General features: G+C 39.6%; 2 protein-coding genes across 28 annotated transcripts in view; one reads left to right on the top strand and one right to left on the bottom strand.

Moving 5' to 3' along the window:
* Positions 1-10,760, top strand: part of map7d3 (MAP7 domain containing 3) — a 27,428-nt gene extending 16,668 nt beyond the window's left edge. For 6 of the 25 annotated variants that reach the window (XM_079480228.1, XM_079480250.1, XM_079480233.1 and 3 more), the window contains 12 exons: positions 1,141-1,266; positions 3,107-3,240; positions 5,096-5,229; positions 5,378-5,628; positions 5,935-6,070; positions 6,411-6,591; positions 6,673-6,777; positions 6,892-6,945; positions 7,044-7,122; positions 7,229-7,361; positions 7,720-7,961; positions 8,055-10,760. In XM_079480228.1, coding sequence (XP_079336354.1) covers positions 1,141-1,266; positions 3,107-3,240; positions 5,096-5,229; positions 5,378-5,628; positions 5,935-6,070; positions 6,411-6,591; positions 6,673-6,777; positions 6,892-6,945; positions 7,044-7,122; positions 7,229-7,361; positions 7,720-7,961; positions 8,055-8,062 — 1,583 coding nt within the window. In that variant the 3' untranslated portion in view covers positions 8,063-10,760. The remainder of the gene's footprint in view (positions 1-1,140; positions 1,267-3,106; positions 3,241-5,095; positions 5,230-5,377; positions 5,629-5,934; positions 6,071-6,410; positions 6,592-6,672; positions 6,778-6,891; positions 6,946-7,043; positions 7,123-7,228; positions 7,362-7,719; positions 7,962-8,054) is intronic. The other 19 variants (XM_079480243.1, XM_079480231.1, XM_079480245.1 and 16 more) reach the window with 9 other exon arrangements.
* fhl1a (four and a half LIM domains 1a) lies at positions 10,755-19,990 on the bottom strand. Of its 3 annotated transcripts, XM_079480260.1 has the most exons (7): positions 15,850-15,962; positions 15,141-15,318; positions 13,244-13,425; positions 12,386-12,563; positions 11,939-12,108; positions 11,661-11,847; positions 10,766-11,465 (listed from the first exon to the last, which is right to left on the bottom strand). In XM_079480260.1, exons 2-7 carry the CDS (start codon positions 15,148-15,150, stop codon positions 11,311-11,313), a joined length of 882 nt encoding a protein of 293 aa, XP_079336386.1. In that variant the 5' UTR covers positions 15,151-15,318; positions 15,850-15,962; the 3' UTR covers positions 10,766-11,310. The 3 variants fall into 3 exon arrangements, with proteins under 3 accessions (XP_079336385.1, XP_079336386.1, XP_079336387.1); XM_079480259.1 differs by lacking the exon at positions 15,141-15,318 and having other exon boundaries at positions 10,755-11,465; positions 15,850-16,083; XM_079480261.1 differs by lacking the exons at positions 15,141-15,318; positions 15,850-15,962 and adding an exon at positions 19,872-19,990.
* Between the last annotated feature and the right edge of the window lie 79 nt (positions 19,991-20,069).

A 20,069-nucleotide genomic window follows, 5' to 3' on the forward strand; every position in this document is an offset into this window, starting at 1 on the left:
CTGCTTTGTTCCGTCAGGGAGTTTACTCTCGCTGACCTGCTCCTCAGAAATGAGCTCTTTATCGTAATACAGTGTCTTTTTGTTTGTGTGGAACACTGAGCTTTTTTCTTTACCCATATGACATTAGCAAAAGTTTTTGGCCCCTGGTGCCGTGACCATGTGTGTGTGCTTTTGTTTGTTTTGACTTGTTCTGCAGACACACAGTATTGCCTGGTTTTGAAGTGATCTGAGCTCTTGTGCCATATTTATTCCTAGCACCAAAATGGATGCAGGACAACTTTAGACTCCTAACCATTGAAAATCTATTTAAAGGGCCTGCTGACCTGGTGATGGGCCATTCTGTAGTGCACTCTGGTTTAGATATCATCATTTCCTTTGGTCACGCTGCTAAAAGCAGTTCTTCATTACAAAGCTCACCACCATCAGAAGCTCTTAATAACAACCTCGCCCCACTTCACAACAACTTGCAAATGTGATCTACATCCATATAGTGCCAAGGATGTAAAGGAAACAAATCATTCAAAAGAGACATTAAGTGTTTTCATCTTCATTTTCTGTTTTTCTAGTGTGGGTTTGTAACTGAGCTTTTTATACATGAGACTTAAGCATGTTCTACCACAGTTTTGCAGTATGCCAACTGAATGATCATCATCAGTTTTTTACCAAATTGCATTCTGTAAAACTGTAGCACAGACCGCCAGACTGGAATCAAATATTTTAAAATCTTTACTATCGAAATATTTACATTAATGTATTTAAAAGGCCAACTCAGTTTATTATAAATATATCAGATAGCAAACATTTGACTTCAGTCTGGTGAGTCTAAAAACTCACTTTGTTACTTTATAGTTTTGGCTTTTTGTTTCCCGTGTTGTTTTCATCTCCACTCCAACAAGCCCTGGTCCTGAGCACTTCCTCACTAATATTCTTTTTGTCTCTCCAGCATTAAGAGTCTCACCTTGATTTACATCAGCTGTTTACATTTGAAGCACAATCACTTTTCTCCTCTGTTTTTGTGTTCTTGCATTTGAAATCACAATGGTGTCATTCCTTCTTTCCTCCCCTGTGTTTATTTCTCAACCTCTCCGTCTCCTTTTCCTTTTGTCTGCTCTGTTTCCGTGTGTGGCACCGCGTCTGTAGCTCGGCGCTCATTGGCCGCCCCCGTGGACAGCGCTGTCCTCATTCGCCTGCTTACACCCACCCAGGCCTCGCTAGCTAGAAGCAAGAGTGCCGCGGCCCTGTCCGCCGACGGAACCGACGCCCAAGGTAACCCTATAGAGGAGACCCAGCCCGTGCCGAAGCCCTCCACTTGTGTGTAGATATAAGGCGGTATGCAGGGGTGCATGATTGGCAGTTTGTATTTGGTCATGCGTAGTGTATATGCACAGTTGAGCAGTCTTTTCTAGGGGTGCACCAATGTCTTACACACTAAAATATTTTGTATACCAATAAATGCCATAAATGTTACAGTTTAACAAAAGCAAAATTGCATGTTTGCATTTGATATGTTTATGCACATTGTAAAAAAACGTGGCTGTCCATATCACACATCAACTTTATCACATTAGTAAAATTAGGAGTTTTTAATTTAAATGTTTCTGTTTGGGCCCAGTGTTTTTATTTGGTGCATCACTAGTACGTGCTCTGTCATACACGCACATACACACACACACACATAAATATTGGCTAGGTGTTCACTGCTCTGCTGGGAGATCTTTTGTAAGCTGATTAACTGAATGGTTCTGTGCGTTAGAGGGAATGAGTGAATCTGCATTCTGCTGTTGCTACTTCAATCCCCAGCTGATCAACACGGAGCCTGGTCCCTTCAGACCACACACTAGCAGCATCACCATAAACAACTTTATATCAAATTCAGTTCCTAAACAAAATGTATGCCTGTTGGTCGATTGACAGGGTTTTTGCACATATAGTCCCAAATTTTCGTATACGTTTTTTCGTATTTGGTGATCGTATATACGGTGTCTCTGAATTGTTAAAATGCTTGCTACGGAGGCGATAAATTCAGAAAATCGAACCCAGTCTGAGTTTTTTTATGACGGATGCAAATATCAGAGGCAGTGTAAATGTAATTGACACAACGTGAGGTCGTATTAATATTTTTTAAAGTGCAGAAATTTTGGACGCAAATTTCGGACTGCATGTGCAATGGCCTTAAGTATTGTGGGAGGGATGAATCAGCAGCTTGTGGATCAATTACATTTATAGGTTAATATAGTCAGGGTTAATTATGGTGGGTAAGATTAGCACAGGAATCCCACTGTCATCACTCTCCCTGTTCACCCCACATCACCTCCACATACTAGACATCTGTCAATCAATCTAATCTATTGTTTGAGATGATCAGTCTTCAAAGCCTTGGTTCTGGATGGATTTTCTCATTCATTTTTAATGAGATTAAAAAACCACGTGAAATGAATCGCATGAACTACTACAAATTTTGATCTTAAGCAAGACAAATGATTTTATTGGTTACAATAAAAACATTTATTTGTCCCTGAAAAAAATGAATGGGATTTTATCATCCAGATCCTGATTGATGGGAGTCTGGGATTGTAGTCAGCTTCTTGGTTTGCTTTTTGTTGATGCTGGTATCCCACGATCGGTTAAGTGGTTCATAAACTCTGTCTTATCATTAACATTCTGTTGTTTGATGTGCTCTGTGGATGTGAGGGGAAAACGTGTGTTTCAATATGGCTTAGTTTGCTGTTGTTAAGCTGACATTAACTGCAGGCTAAGGTGCTTGCTGGGTGCAGCCAAAAGTTTGATTTTGTAAAATGTTTTGGTGACAAGTGTGTTGTCCGTCCAGGAACCTGTATATCCCCTGTCTCTGTCTCACACCCATCCATTAAACCCAGTCCTCCAAACAGTACTTTTTAGCAAGAGTTCCCAAACGAGACTAGTCTAACCTGCAGCATTTTTTTTGCTTTTATCATCCCCATTTTCTTCTTTCTTCCTCTGTTTCTCTATATATCTCTGTATCTATATTTCTCCGTCTCTGCTTTGCTTTGCTCACCCACTCAACTGCTTGTGACGTCTCTTCCCTGCTGTTTCCTGGCTGCGCCCCACTGACTGTGTCCTTTATCAGAGTCTCACCTGTGTCCTCGTTCAGCGTCTGCCAGCCCGTTGCATCCCCCGGCCCGACCCCTGCGCAGTCGCAGCAGTGATCGGAAGACGCCAACCACATCGGCGTCTGCGGATGCTATCTCCGGCATGACAGAGGTGAGCAGATGTTGTATGATGTTCACTTTAATGGAACAGAAAAATCAAATGCCCTCCCTATCAGAGTAGGTATCCGCAGACAACAGGCCAGTGATAGGTGTGCATGTTCAGTGAAGTGTAAGTAATTTGATGTGCATGAGGGTTCATATTGATCTCGAAACTAGGATAAGCCTAACATATCTACCTGTTATCTGTCTTCCTTAGTGGATAAGATATGTACTCTGTGTGTTCATTCAAACATCAGTTTGGATTTATCCCTGATATTATTCGCTGGCCTCTGTTCTGTATAACATTATCTGATCCCAGCTTAAGCAGAGAGGCAGAGGAACTAGGTTACATCAGTCAAAGTTTGTCCAAACACTAAACCCTTCATGCTTGAGAAAGAATTGGATGCAATTATGAAAGCTTGGCTGATGCTTTGCAAGCTTGGAGTCCTGTTGTAGACGAGTGCCGGTCCAATCTTAAACATTCACAAAGCTTCACTCCGCTGTTTTGATTTTGTGAAGTGGAGGAGAGCAGAACACTAAAGTGGTGCGATACAAACTACATGTGACCGTGTGATTTCGAAGTTTAGTGATTCAATTTGACATGCAGTTCATTTGTAGTTATGTCCTTCATAAAATGAACGCTGGATGAGCTTGTTGTGCGTGTTGCCCAGAGAGAATGCAAAGATCATGTCACTGGACAAATGTAAATTCATACTGACATATTTCCCTCTGATTATCTTCCTGTTCCTTCTCCAGTGACCCTACAGCACTTCGTATCAGATCTTTGGAATCAGAGTTGGGGTGGATAGGCTTAACCTTACTTTGTCTGTCCTGTGTTTAATTTTTTTGTCCTGTTGACACTGTGAGCATGTGAACAGTTGATAAAAATAGGTTTACCGGGGCCATGGTCTTGTTATTGACAGCAATTCAACTGCAGATGCAATGGTGACACAGACGCTGCTTTGCTTAGGGTTAAATAATGATCACTACATAGTAAGCACCTGCTGTCGAATCTGCTGTGTCATTTGACATTTCCTGTGCTGATTTGAGAGTAAAATCGACAGGGTCCTCCAGTGAATCGAGAGTGGAGGGAATTTAAATATGGTAAAATATGTTAACCGGACATGATAGTACTTCACTTCTATTGGTAGATAGAAGCTTGTTCAGAAGTTGCAAGCTTTGAATGACAGCTGTCTGCACAGTTTTTGGTGTGGTAATTCACTCATTTGTTTAATGGTTTGCTTATGAGGTTATAGCACAGATATGGCTGCTATTTTGGCTAATATTGAGATATTTTGAACATAGAAAATAAAAAGAACTTGGCTTTTAAACTCTGAATTTAACTGAAACATAAGTGTAAAGAAACAGCACTGCTGAACCACTGTAAAGGAAAGGTGTGCGCTGTGGATTTATACTACAAGCAAAGAGAGGATCCTTGCTAAATGGAATGCGGCTCAATAATTGTTTACTTTCGATTATTTTGTTTTTGTAAACAAAAATATTTTAGTTTTTGGCCAAAATGGACGATTTCGATTTAATTTTCTATTAATGGCACAGCCCTAAGCAAAGATAATAAATATGAACCAGATGTGCCACTGCTATTAGTTAAAAATGATTAAAAATCTTAAATTTAGCACAGTTTGAGCTTAAGAAACAAAGGTTATGGTACAGATGATCTTAGGTGTAACTGTTGTTTGAAGAGAGGTTGTCTAATTTGGATTTTAGCATGAGATTTGGAAGAAATATGTCTTCTCTTATTCAAACACAGTATATATGACTTTCGTCTTATATAACTGCTCCATTGCAAAGAAGGCCACTGACTTCGTTGATAGTCACTCACTCCCTGTTCTCATATCCATTTTTTTAAGCAGAAAGTTAAGGAGAAGCGTTACACATCACCAGTAGGAAAACGCCCTGCCTCACCTTCCAGGCGTCATCGATCCCCCTCTCCTGCCCCGCCTGCTAACACCATCCCAAGAGCGCCCTCACCTGGAGCAGCCAAGTAAGAACCACTCTTTTACCCTCCAGTGGTTTCACTCTAAACTGATCACTGGAGTTGATACTGTAACAAGGTGATACTCACATCTAGCACAATTGTGTGAAACCTTGTTGTCTTCACCTTCTTTTATTTCTACATTTGTCTGGCTCAGGCAGAGTCCACGGTCTCGCCCTCCTTCCCCCAGTGGCTTGAAACAGCGGCCTCCGTCCCCTCAGCCTTCTGCCACATCCAAACCTCCACCCATACAAAAACCTGCTCTCACTCCCACCGGCCCCCCTACTCTTCGCAAGAGGGACTCCAAGCCAAAGGATACGTCTCCCATGATGCCCGTCACCCCACAGTCTCCAGAAACCACAGCACCTAGCCCAGTGCCCACAGCCAAGACCAAAGAGGGTGAGAATGGTGAGAATGATAGAAGACAAATAAAACACAATTCAGTATGCAAACAGATTAGATAGGTGAATATTACAGTGACGGGATCATTAGATGTGCTAGCATTGTAAGGTGTTTTTTAAGGTTACAGTTTGTACATACTGCTGTTATTGACACAGCACCCTCCGCTGGAAACATTGCTTTAATCTGACCTCTAGTCTTTGTTTTCCAGTTTTCTTCAATATATTTTACTGTGTAGTGCTTTTTTGCATTTAGGTGCTTGGTAGATTTCAATTTGGCTCCGGCATAAGCAAATATGTTTGTTTTTGGTTTTAGAATCCACTCTCAAATCCATGCCAGGCACCACCTCGGCCGCAGAGGCTTCCAAGATCCTGGCGGAAAACCGACGTCTGGCACGTGAGCAGAAAGAGAAAGAAGAACAACTGCGCATACAGAAGGAAGAGGAGGAGAGGTACATTAACTTGAATGGCGTGTTTTAATGTCCGTAAGATCTTAAGTTTTATACCCAGCGCACTTCATTGTGCACAGTTACCCTTTCTGGTTAACTGCTTTACTATGTACTGATCAAATACCCCGTGCATTATTTTCTTTAACCTTTGATGAATCATATGAGCAAACACACAGGCATTGGTTTCTAAAGCTATTCATTTGTTTTGGCTGTGACACAGAGGGCATGTGACAGTAGAACTGTCACGCATCCATTCCAGCCAAAGTCAACCTCGCCTCACTTTGTCGAAGCTATTTACTTTTGTAACTAGTGCAAAAAGGCCTCAGGTATCATGTCTTGACAGGTTGAGAAAAGAGGAGGAGAAGCGACAGGCTGAGGAGGAGCATTTGAGGCGTGAGGAGGAGGAGAAGAGGCTAGCAGAGGAGCGGAAGATAGAAGAGGAGGAACAGGCACATATAGCGGAGGAAGAGAGAAAGCAAGCTGAACTGGAAGAGGAAGAAAAACAGGCCGAGCTGCAGAAAGAGGTTTGTTAGAGGACCCGAGGCACTGAAACCCTTTGATGATTGGTTAGTTAAGCGATTGACACTTCGTTTGTCCAATGGCAGCGCGAAGAGGCTGAAGCGAAGGCCCAAGAGGAGGCAGAGATACAACGTCAGGAGAGAGAGCGCATTATGCAACAAAACCAACAGGAGCGTATGGAGAGAAAGAAGGTCCATGTTGTCACATGATTCTGGCGTGACAGTTGTTGCTTTGCATTTTTGTGTATATTTAGAAGAGTAATACAAGTGTGCAGTGCAACTAGACTGAATGTTCTGTTTCTCCAGAGAATTGAAGAAATTATGAAGAGAACCAGAAAAACAGACCAAACTGATTATAAGGCATGTTTAAGAACTTGTTGTACAGCAAACAGTTTTGATATAGTTTTGTGGCATTTGTACTACATTAAGGTTGCTTATGTTTTCTGTGCGTTTCTCAGAGTAATGAAGGCATTTCTGATGAAAATGGAGATGGAGATGGAGATGAAGCTGAGGACGAAATAAACTGTGAAGATAAGGGTCAGTGAATTAAATTATTAGCATTGTTTTAAGGTGTTAAAGGGTGATTTAAGACTGTTGGTTTATAGGATGAAATTAATATTTTGTGTATTTAATCAACATTCAGAGAACCAGGAAGTCGAGTCAGAGAAGAGTGTGGAGTCTGTGGAGGAGCCCGATTCCAGTTTAAATGGACAAACACATCTGGACTGTAAAGAAAACAGCATAGGACCCAACACAGAGGATCCTTTAATGGACAGGTGAAGAAATGAGCTGTTTTATTGTTTTAAATTAAGCGTATTTGAAGTGACACTTCACCCAAAAATAACAGGTCTGTCATCATTTATTCACACTCATGTTGTTTCAAATCTGTATGAATATCTTTGTTCTGATGAACACTGAGAAAGATATTTAGAAGATTCTTGGTCACCATTGACCATCATAGTAGAAAAATAACAATGGCAGTCAAAAGTGTCCCCAGAACTGTTTGAATTCCTTAATTCTTCCAAATATATTTTTTGTTCAACAGAAGCAATTTTTCCTACTGTGGCAGTCAATGATCATTAATAGATGTGTTCATCAGATAAAGCTTTTTTTTCAAAACTTCACTATTCACAGTCCTCCTCCAAAGTCCTGCCTGATGGAGGGCTCTGAGTTTGTCAATGAGGACTCAACGGTAGACGTGGTGGCAGGGCTGAATGGTAAAGGTGGACCCTGGAGCTTTGAGGAGCTGATTGATCTGGGCGTTCATGCGAAAAGCAAACCTCTGATTGATGATGGGAGCCCCGAGGGTCCCAGAGTGGCCTTTGAAGAGAAAGCAAGCTCCATCCATCCAGCCCCGCCTATCGAAGCACTATCCGGTAAAGGCTTTTCACTTCAGTTATTCAGATGTTTTTTTATTGCTTTACTGTGTGGAAAGTAGACTTGACATGTTGTTTCTCTCCCGCTCTCAGAGATGTGAATGGACATGTCCGTTTAGGGCCTGCTGGTTATTGCACTCCATGAGTCCAGCTTAGTCTCAGCCTTTGAGCATTCAGACTCGTCTGGACGGCCAGGGAAAGCAAACCGTGTCGCACAGCATATGCACATCAGATGATAGATGGATTAAGCGAGAAATACAAGTTGGAAGAAAATACAACCGCTTCAGGGAAAATATTAGATTTCTCCATTGTGATCGTGTCGTCTAGCAGCTCTTATATTTGTGTATCATCAGACCTTTTGTCTTTTCATCGGTTTGTCTTTTAAATGTGGGGATAGTTTAACTTATTCACGTGGCTCTACATTTATTGACTTCTGTCTCCTATTGGTTATTTTGGGTAATGCCACACATGCCACAGCCTTGCAGAATTCCAGTGCGCATGCAAATTCATTATATCAGTAACATTTATAAAGAATGATGCTGTGTTTTACTGTAAAGTGATTCAAGTCATTTAACATTTGGGTACTGAAAATGGAAAAAGCTCACATTTTTTTCGACTCCCTTTGCAGACATACTCATTAAAACCCCATGAGCCAAGCTCAGGAATGTGAACTCGAGTGATAGAAATATGGAGTTAAGACAGGCTACTGCTGTGGAGGTATGGTGATGTGCTTTTAAATGGACCTCAGGATATTTTCCTCTTAGCTTCAGTTTCTCTCAGCTCCAACATAATAGCTTTGAAATGTGTGAAACCACAACTAACGTAGTGTTTAACACTATCGTTATCATCTGTGCAACAACTCTGTGTAGACCACTGAAAGCATTCTTACTGTCTGTAACTTGTAAAAAGCGAATTTTGGTCTAGATATTTCATTGAAACAGACGGAGTATAGTTCAAGTGCAAACCGAGTGTAAAGATGTCTATTCTGCCCTGGGCTTTGTGATTGAAGGATATAGGAGCTCAATTGCAGAAGGGCTTGAAAACACTTGTTGCTTTTTATGTTGTATGTTATTTTTTGGAGTACCTGTTATTTGTATTGTTGTTCTTGTACATATATACGACTAGTAACTCATGTCTAATTTAAGTAAAATAACTTCTGATGTCTGCAAGTATCTATGCTCTACTATATTGCATAATATAACGCAGAGAATTACTGTAACCTCTTGCACACTTGACTAAGGTTTCTGCATGTTTATGGTGTATGTTCCCTAGGGGTTTGAACAAACATGTTCGGTGTTCCAACAGATAAACTTGAATGATTGAATGTGTTCTCAAATGCCCAAAGTCCCCTCAGGGTCATACTGTACTATCAGGTCCTGATGTGTTCTTATGTATGCAGTAATTGTTTTTACCATACATTTTTGGTCAATTTACCCAGACACTTATATCATAGTGCCCTATGAAAGATTTGTTTTATGATGAAAATCTGTCCTATATACATATATTTAAAACTACATTTCCACATATCCACGTATTACATAAAAATCAGTATTAGGCTGATTTTGGCCATATTTACGGTGTAGTCTTTCTTTATTGTCCACAGAGTGAAATGCTGTTAGCGCTCAAAGGTTGGATTGAGTTGGCTGGAACAAGTACAGTACACCAGGTTCAAGCACCAGCCTGTCTTTTGTAGTGTAAACAGAGTGTGAGGTGTTGAGTCGGACCAAAGAAAGTAGACTGAGGGTGCAAGCAAAGTCGAGATTGCCTTATGAAGCTGTTTGAGGTTGACAGGGACAGGAAGTACAAGAAGTTTTTGAGGAGGATTAATGTGCAAGTGTGTTCCGTGTGAGACTTTAGATACGAGGGTTTGGCATTTTGACTGGATGAAGATGAGCAGCATCCAGATGTTATAATAAATGATTGGTCTTCACATGCTTTAAGATTTTGGTGGCGAAGGCTGTGTGCTTTGAAAAAAGTAACCAAATGGGAAATATAATCCATCTCAAAGGCTACAGAGCTTAGAAAAACAGTAGTTTGGTTCAATTAATAATTTTTTTGTATCATTCCATCCAAGTATAGGACTAGATCTCTCTGCATATTAATAGCTTTTGAATTGTTTTATATGCAAATGCTTCCTGTGATTTTTTTTTTTTTACCTTTCGTTGTATGCTAGAGATACTTTACAGATTCTTTATGACTCAGGAGCGTTAGTGGAAATTTAATGTGTGGAGTTCAGAAGCGTTCAGCGTTTGACACGAGACGAGAGATGTTTATGTTCAGCGCGATTTGGAAATGGCTTTGCCATCACTGCCATTGTTTAGGCCTTTCATGTGTACTCTTAGCACAACCTTTTAAATTTCTGTCAGAGTTGTGTGGCTGCTGCAAAAGAATCAGTGAGGCATGTGTGTATGGTTTTTTTTCGTAATGCACTAGAACAGCCAGTTTACATGTTAAAACCCAGATGTTATTTCCACTAACAGGACCTTTAGATCCCTTTGTACTGTATACATTCAACTAAAACTGTTCTTTAATCTCGAAGAAATCTATACAGGGATAAAATAGGACGGTGCCTTAGATGCAGAATAGGCTGTGTTTTATTTTCATATATTAATAGCTAACGCGTCACGTGAGCTTACCTCGGCCATGACAATCACTCTACTCGACCAGGGTCATGAATAGGATCTGCTTTAGTTTGAGCAGTGATTTGTCTTGAAATAGCCCTGACCACAAATTATATTTGTAAATATATCTAAAGTGTACTGGTAAAAAATAAATTGTTAAAATAAAGTTTTGAACGATAAAAGAAATGTTTGGGTTTGTTTATTGCTGTGTGCTTAGTAAATTGCTTGAATTTGTTTAATACAGGTTGCTGATTTATTGTCAGGATTTTTTCATTCACAATCCTGTGAAGGTAGGTTTTGATAACATAATAGGCTGACTGAATTTAAATAACCAATACAGATCAATCAAAATACACTTTCAGCGAAAAAACATGAAGCTGTTTACTAAGATACATGCTGTTTTTCCAAAGTTTATATTTTTACTGAAGCTTTGCGATAACTGGTTAAAACATTGTTTAAGTTTCTTAATCCTGCTAAAGCGTTTACAATTTCTGTTAGCAAATGTTTTGCATAAGAAAAGCCCTTCACTAAGCACTCACTACCTGTTTCACAATTTTAACAAAAATAACCTCAACCCTCCAGTGATTTATCAGCAAAAACATCCTCACTGGTCTTCTGTTCAGATAAACACCTAAAGCTCTACTATATGTGACGCATCTTTGCCTATTTCATCATTTCTTTCTTAGTTGCTTTTGTTTCTCAGTCGTTATAACCTTTCATTTAGGCCATCACAGTTTTTTGGCACAGTCAGAGCAGTAGATATTCTCTCCATTGATGACAAAGCGCTTGTTGGCCAGCGACAGAGAGCATTTTTTGCAGTTAAAGCAATATTCATGCCAGGATTTGCTCTCATAGTTCACCACATTGGTCCCTCTACCAAATCCTGAAACAGAGGACAACAGCCATAAACTTGATTAGTTTTAAATTACGACACAATAGTAATATTTAGGTATAGTAATATGCTTATTATAGCAAGCCTTAACTATTTTTATTGCTACTATCATTATTAATAATACAAATTATCTCTGCAATTGTGTCTAAATACTCTCTTCTTGGGGAAATGCAAGCACATTTCTACCTGTAATGGGATTCTGGCATCCAGAGCACTTTTTAGCCACATCGCTCTTGTAGCAGTCCACACAGTAGAACACATCTTCATGGGCAGTGAAACGTGCCCCGGACAGCTGCTTCTTGCATGTGTGGCACACGAAGCACTCAGAGTGCCAGGGCTTGTCCTGATAGCTGATCCCACCCGAGGTTATGGGCTGTTATTAGATAAAGATTAAACAAAAGCAGTGTGTTGTCAAACAGTTTCTGTGCCCTTGATACCAGTGTTGTTTGGTTTCTTCGACTGACCTCTTTACAGCCGAAACAGTTCTTGGAAAATTTCTTCTCGTGGCAGGGAGCGCAGTACAACTCATCACCTTTAGCCATGAAGCTCTTGCTGCGGATCGGCTGCTTGCATTCAAAGCAGATGAAACACTCTTCGTGCCAGACTTTATGCTTGTATTCCACATTCTGAGAACCTGATGAGAAACAGACAAGCCATCGTGAACAAAACTTGCTTTGCTATTGGGTGAAATAACAACACAATAGACGTTTGAGTGGTGCAAATGGTACACGGGAACTTTGGGTCTCTTGGGTTTAGACTTTGAGGAAGCTGGGAAACAATATTAGACCATTCAATTCTACAGGACTAAGTCTTAATGGCAGAAAGCTGACGCTTTATTCCTACTTGCATTGGTTTAAGCAGGGTTTAGAAGAATTGCATTAAAAGTCCAATTTAAAAGCAACCCCTCTCACCGGGCATGACCAGTTTGTAGCAGCCCTGGCAGCGGGCGGAGTCCTCACGGGCACCGCATTTCTCACACAAGATCTTCCCATCATCTTTGGCAGTAAAGGACTCACTGGCCAACGCCTTGTAGCACTTGGCGCATCGGAAGCAGCCCTCATGCCAGTGACGGTTCTTGTGGGTCAGCTCCTGGACAGACGAGAGACTGTGAGCAGGGTTCTTAAGTCTCACGCATTGGCCGTGAGACACACGCAATTCAACCAGTTCGCACGCTCACACGCCACACCGTGTATTTCTCACGTCGACCAAGTTGTCCTGCAAGCTTTATACATGACGTTGTATACGAGGCGCAGGCGCACAACGTGAAGTTTCCTGCCGCCAGCACGTATCTCTCCCAGATTGCGTTACTAGGCAACATAGATGCGCGAACACACGCAAGTTGACGGAACATTCTCGGCCACCGTACGTTCGTTACTAGGTAACAACAATATCGCGCAAACACACGTCGTGATGGAGAGTTGGAAGAAAGCTCGTCTGACATTTATTTAACATATAGCCCATCGCATACATGTGGATGCAGTCAAAACATTATCTAAAATCTAAGGGAAGCGTTAAAGGACACGGGAAGGAAGGAAGATGTATTTCTTCAATTTATTTAAATTGATATACTGCATTAATAGTCTTTCTAGTTACATTAATAATGCTACATTTGTGCTGGTTAATTATGAACGATGGGTAAAATTAGGGGGGCGGTGCTCCACCAAGGCTCCTCGCCTAACCGCATGTGATCTCACTCCAAGCTTTTGATGAAACTCGAGATCCCTGCTCAACGTAAATAGATTTCAATAACATGTTATTTCAAGCATCACCTTTGCATCGACACCTATGGGCTTGCGGCACTCAGCGCACGTGTTGGCGCAGAGCTTCTCGAAGCAGCGCACGCACACGTGCTTGTCGTCTTTGTTGACGTACTTCTTGCCCTGCAGGTTATCTCTGCAGTAGAAACAGTCAAAGCGCTCGGTCATGGTGGAGCTCAGATAGCTGCGGGGACCTGCAAGAGAAAACGAAATAGTCACCATGAAACCAACTGTGGCGTTTACTGTGTTTTATCATCCTACATAATGTAATAAAAGATTGTGTGAAAATATTATCTTGATATAGTCTTACTAACATTGACCCAGTAAAGGCATAAAGATTGAAATCATAATGGTGTCAATCACACTGATGCTCGCCTGGCGAATAAAGGTCTTTTTTATCTTCTTATTTTGGCATCACCTCAAATGTGTAAATTGCGCAATAGAAATAGAAATTAATTGAAAAAAATAATAAAGTCTATTGGTTAATACACAACTATGAATAATTAACACCACCACCACCACCACGGCTGGTGTTATTCATCAAACCAACACTAGAGGTCAGCACGCAATCGCACAGATTACATCTTCAGACGTAAAGCACGTTCTGGGAAGGACTCTTCAGCAAAGATAGTTGATTTAATGTTGAATCGACGTAAAATGCGTTGTTCTCGACATTGATTTAACATTAAATCATTGAACATAGCTTTGCTTTCTCTGTTGTCACATCACCGGTCGTATTGGACCAAGCCTCTGGCATTTCCTTATGTTTAAAGATGATGATGTCTGCTAAATCTAAATAACGCTGGAATCCTCGGAAAGGCTAGATGACGACCAAACTAGGATAATATTTCTGATTTGTTTAAAGCTTAAAATAGTGCTGGGATGTAAGCTGTTTGTCCTAACGGTTCCGCATCTGTTGCAAACAGTCTATAAGCCTACATAGCAAGCGCATACCAAACAACTTAGGAAAGTCTACTTGAAAAGACAGTGTTCAAATCACCTCACAGATGTGTGTGCTAACATGTGGGCCCGATAGTGCCAGAGCTGCATTTTCTGGCCGTTGATCAGCTGTATTTTTACATGCAGACACACTCATTCCTCCCAGAGGTGTTTTTCTCTGTCAACATCCTTAACACTGATGTCAACGTGGGCATGTTTACATTTATTAACGTTCCACAGTGACTGCAATAAAGTTTCAAATCTTGCAAACAATATATTTAGGCTAAAGATTGTTCATTGCATTCAGTTCCAGCACTCAGCAAAAAAATCACATTGGAAACTTTCTCACGTATGAATATCAATATCACGTCATCTGGATAAGGAACCGAGAGTGGTCCCTTCTAATCAATTAACTAAATAGGATGTCTATAAATCAAACAACTTGCATTGTTACCCCAAGTATCACATTATCTATTGCCTAATACATTTGGAAGTTTGGGCTTTTCTTCCCTTAACTTCTGTCCCCTAACTTTAAAAGTAGCCGTGCTGCGGCTTCTGTGATGTTTTCCATCCCTGTGACCTATAAGCCCATTGGATCCATCCCTATAAGCATCCATCTCTAAGCCTTTTGGGATAGCGTCCATCAGCTGTTTGGTGGTTAGCTTGCCCTGTCAGAGTGCTTAAAAAAGGAATCCAACAGACCCCCTTTGTCCCCAAGAGAAGCACAAACACTGTCGGAAAGGTCAGCGTGAGATCATATTGAGCTATGGGGGGAGTACAGTAACCAGTAACAAAACATCACCAGCTGAAAAAGCAAACATTGACTGTGGCCCCATATCTGACACATTGTCACCTCAAATAAAAACCAATTACTTCTAAAAACAAGTGAGATTTAACTGAGAGCAAATGAAAAAGTTTGCTTACAGTGCTAGTTCACCCAAAAATGGAAATTCGGTCATCATTTACTCACCTCTAGTCATTTAAAACCTTTATGACTTTCTTTCTTACGCAGAACACAAAAGAAGATATTTTGAAGAAAGTTGGTAACTGAACAGCACTGGCCCCCGTTCACTTCAATTGTATGGACACAAAACCAATGCAAGGGAATGGGGGCCAGTTAACAACATTCAAGTATCGTCCTTTGTGTTCTGCAGAAGAAAGAAAGTTATAAAGTTTTGAAATAACAAGAGGGTGAGAAAATTTTTCCTCATAAGAAAGGTTAGTAGACACATCTCAGACTAAGTTCATACTAAAATATTTCACAACTGAGAACTCTCTCAATAGAGCATCATGAGGACTAAGGTGGTCCGGACTAAGACCACCATAAAAAATCTATTTGTTTTATTAAAACCTACAGTAAACACATAAAAGCTAGCTGGGCTGATATAATTCGTGCTGTTTTGTATTGGACTTTTATTGCATATGCAAAAGTAACAGCAGGTCCTTAATAAAATCCATATTCATCCAAATGACCACTGGGATACTAAACCAAAAAAATCAGGGACAAACCACAAAAGCTCCAATACATTTCAAGATGAAATATAAACTCAACTATTCAAAGTCGTCCCATAATAAGTCAACCAACCAATAAACAAACAATCAATCAATAAAAATAATCCACAGGCCAATATAGCAAATATTTTTCATGATCCTCTTTACACCACACAGCGCATCTTTACCTGAGTGCCTGTTGAAAGTCATATCTGGTTTTTGGGAGCTACAGGAAGTCTTGAACAAATGAAGGAGATGGAAGGAAAGACAAACAGCCAACGAGTTACAGGAGAACTCCACTTCTCTCATAGGGCATTTGACATATATACAACCCCAGCTGCCACTTAAAACCAACACCCCCATTGCCCACCACACCCATGGCCTGTCCTCCCAAACCCAGTAATCCCAGACAAAGCTCTCTCCATGTTAGGTTATGCTGCAAAAGATAACAGCTTGGGAGGGATCAAAAAACGAGACGTTGAATTCCTCGCTGGTGACATCAGAATGAAGTATTAAGGAATTAGACATGATTCTGGATCGGGTGTTTTTGGAGAGCCTTGCGGTTTTAAATGGGTCAGAAAAAGTCCATCAGTGCATTACGTACGAGACTGATGTTATAAATCAGAGGGCCTTTGTCTAAGCTTTATATGTTTACCTAGAACAACACTGTTTATCCCGAGAAGTACAAGAGAAGTAAACTTGTATCTATTTTGGCTTGACCGTTTAAACAAGTTACTTTTTAATGGCATGGTGTGTTAGCAGAGAAGTATTCAGTACTCATCAGATGCTGTGTTTCAAAAGGCTTTAGAGATCATATAACCCCAGATCCCCTTTTACACAAAATCACATGGGTGGGCACAAAAAGTTTTTCCCTGACCACGATAATAGAAAGATTTAATTTGATTTATCTCAGTTAAATTACTTGAATCTTAGTCTTAGTTCTAAATCTTAGTTTTTGTGCTCAGCTCACTTTTAAAATCATTTCTTTTTTTGCTGATTTGTGATGCATTAAGAAAACTAGGAGCCAAGATTCCTTTAGTTATTCACCAACAGTCATGACATTACGCCAAACCAAACTAATGGTTACAGATTTTTTTTAGAGTTAAGCAATCCTTTCAGGGTGCAAAAGCTCTGGGAACATATGATGTCCTTGAAAGGACTGAAGCAGTCTCACAAACATCCAGAGCACTTTTGAACTTTTACGTGTTTTTAATAAAAATAGTGAGTTGTGATACATGGTTAATTTGATTAAAAGACATTCTCGTTCTTCCTCTGCACGTTTATCTTTTCTTTATCTTTTATTCATTTTAGTACACTACAGTGTTAAGAATTTGGGGGTATAATATGTGACAGTTTCCTTTATTTTGCTATGCTCACTTAAATGAACTGTGTATAAAAATGTATAAAAAATGATATCTGGTGTCAGTATAAATTTAGGTTTGACTGTACATGTGTTGAATGTTGAAAAGTGTCTTTCAATGAGGCTGTGGTCTACAATGGAAATATTATCAATCCACCTGTCCTCCACTAAGGTCCTGACTTTTGGGAGGCTTGAAATAGCTCGGCTCCATCAACCTGGCATTACAGACGAAAACAACCCGTTATCTCTTATCTAAAACAATGTTTAAGCAGAACACATGCACCAAACAGCATCAAACCACATTTAAGTTTTTATTTTCCATATTTTTATGTCCACAGATACTACATGCAGATATAATAGCACACCAACATTTCTGTTTCTAATAACTACACTAGAAAAGCATGACCTGCCTTTCATCAACTACAGACTTTTAATTTTTGTTATAAAAATGCAATTTTATAAAAAAAGTCTTGAGAATGTTGGTACACAGTAAATAAGCTATAACAAACAAGACTGGTTTGCTCTTGGGCTGAGAGGTGACTGTTTGCCAAGGACTGAAGAGAGAAACACAGCAAGGCTGGAAAACAGCACTTCTACGGCTTGTAAAAGTGAATGGACCAATTTTCCCAAACAAAGAATGAAGTTTATCTCTGACCAGAGATCTTGTGTTATACAGCTCACCAATTAAATATATCCCATTAGGAATAAAAGGTTACCAAAATAAACAGCTCTACGTTCTGATTTTCCATAAATGTTTCCTTAAAGCATCTTAAGATCCCACTTGTTCCAGGTCAGCGTGTATTACAATATTAAATCCACCTCATTTATCAGAATACTATTAAAAGACTAGTGACTCATCTGATGGTCGTGCAGACCATCACAACAGGCGTGTGGTCGCCTATCTGAAGGTCAGCATGCCAAGCTTTTCCATTTCATTCACCAAGAACATACACATGGTCACGAAACATGTTCATAGTGGGTAAGGCCCACCTTTAAAATAAACGTATTTAAACAACCGCTACCCTTACATGTAAATCTTTAGCTATTGTGAGCCACGCTAGTGTCCAAATCTGTCGACACGGAAAGTTTAAAGCCCAAACACGCAGTCAAAGGTTTTCCAAATGACCCTACGGGGAATTTCTGAAGAAAACATCGACTTAAATCAGTTAAGTAAGTGTAATAAACATTCAGAATGTTTGGGATTAGTAGATCAACCTGGCCACACTGTTATTTCACTGTGATGTGTTGTTAATCAATGGCATTGACCCCGGCTATTGGGCTATAGCTCTGAATGTTTCTTTCTTTCTATCTTTCTTTCAATAACCTCAGATCTATTTTGTTTAGCTTTTTCAAGTTTTTCTTTAACTTTGACCTTAAAGAGTCTTGTTTACATTATAGATATAGATTATAATAGGTTCATTTTAGTCAAGGTCATTTAATAGCCTCATACCTATATCAGATTGATACATTCATAATGTGGCTACAGCAGTACATCATATCAATTTATTAATTTGTTTTGTATTTATTTATTTAAATTTGTTAAATTTAAACTCTCTCTCTCTCAACAGGTTTTATTCTGGCTTTGTGAAAAAATTATTGCCACAACATTACCTGTTAATATTTTCTGTAATGGTGCAGTAATATTGAATATTGCTTATTGATTTAATACAGAGTTTGACAAGAATGTCATTGTTTATTATTCATAATAATATAAAAAGTGTAATGTTTACTTGGAATCAGTTATTGTTATTATAACTATTGAAAGTCAGAATTATTCAGCAGAAACTATCTTACAACTACAAGAAACTAACTCTACAACTAACTTTTGTTTATATAATATCATGTAAATTAAATGGTTTAACCAAGATGTGGAGATAAGGACTTTAACTTTATAATGCTTACTGATGAACGATTAAAAAAGGCTTAAAAAACATAAGAGCATCACCCTACACTTTGATCAAATGTCAAAGCATTGTGGGATCATTTCACAAGGCAAGTAACATTCACAGATTTAGCAGGTCGACGTTTCTTTTAAAGTGGACCCGTGAGCTCAGCCATATGACGTCTATCAAGCAGACGCTCAACTGCGCCCCCACTGGACACAATGAGGTCACACAGTCTCCAGAGTGCCATACCTAATTAGGATGTCAAAATTCCAAAGACTTTTATACATGCCATCTAGTGGATTTACAAGAGCTGTTTAAAATACTGACATTTCTACTGAGGTGTTGAACCAAACTTCGATGTTGGGCAAACCAAAGTCCTTAAAGGACGCTTGACAGCAACATTCTGCAAAGTGTGATCATCAGGTTTAAGGGGCATATCTATGTAAATGGAGGATGTAATGTGCATGCAGTGGATAAGACACAGGATGTGAGTCTGACTGCACTTAAAATACTCTACAGGGCACGAGAGAGATAAAAAAACGGCATCGCTTTAGTTGGAATGCAAATTGTTGCCTGAGGATTTACTTTATTACATTATAAGTATCAAAATGTTTTGATATATCTGGCTGCAGTTTAATTTATGCATCTCTATCTTTACGTCGTTACAACACATAAATGCATGTGACCTTACTAGTCTACAAAAACACACAACACGAAATTACAATAGTTATACCTCTTAAACAATAATGACATTAATAAAAACATATCCATGCATAATGTGTACGAAAGTTAAATCTACACACGGCAAAAAACAGGGTGAGAAAAAATTAAGTTATGTATAGGCTGTTATAGACAGTTAAAAAAGTTATGAATAATATTCTAAAACATTATAATAAAAACAAGATATACATTCAAAAAGAAAAGCATGCACACACAATTTACACATTCTAGCATGTACACTTACCAGTGTGCACTAAACTGTGAGTGGCTGTTCTGCTGGGGCGATGAGAGATGATGAACTTCTGTCCAAGAGCCTCCGTGCTTTAAAAGCCCCCACAGACAAGTGGGAGTGAAACAAAATCTGGATATGATCCAAATACTTTGAGTTCGTATCAACAATGACACCAGACTGGAATTTACTTAGTCTGGTTAATTTATTTGA

Source organism: Barbatula barbatula, assembly GCF_947034865.1.
Source record: "Barbatula barbatula genome assembly, chromosome: 18".
NCBI classification, from domain to species: domain Eukaryota; kingdom Metazoa; phylum Chordata; class Actinopteri; order Cypriniformes; family Nemacheilidae; genus Barbatula; species Barbatula barbatula.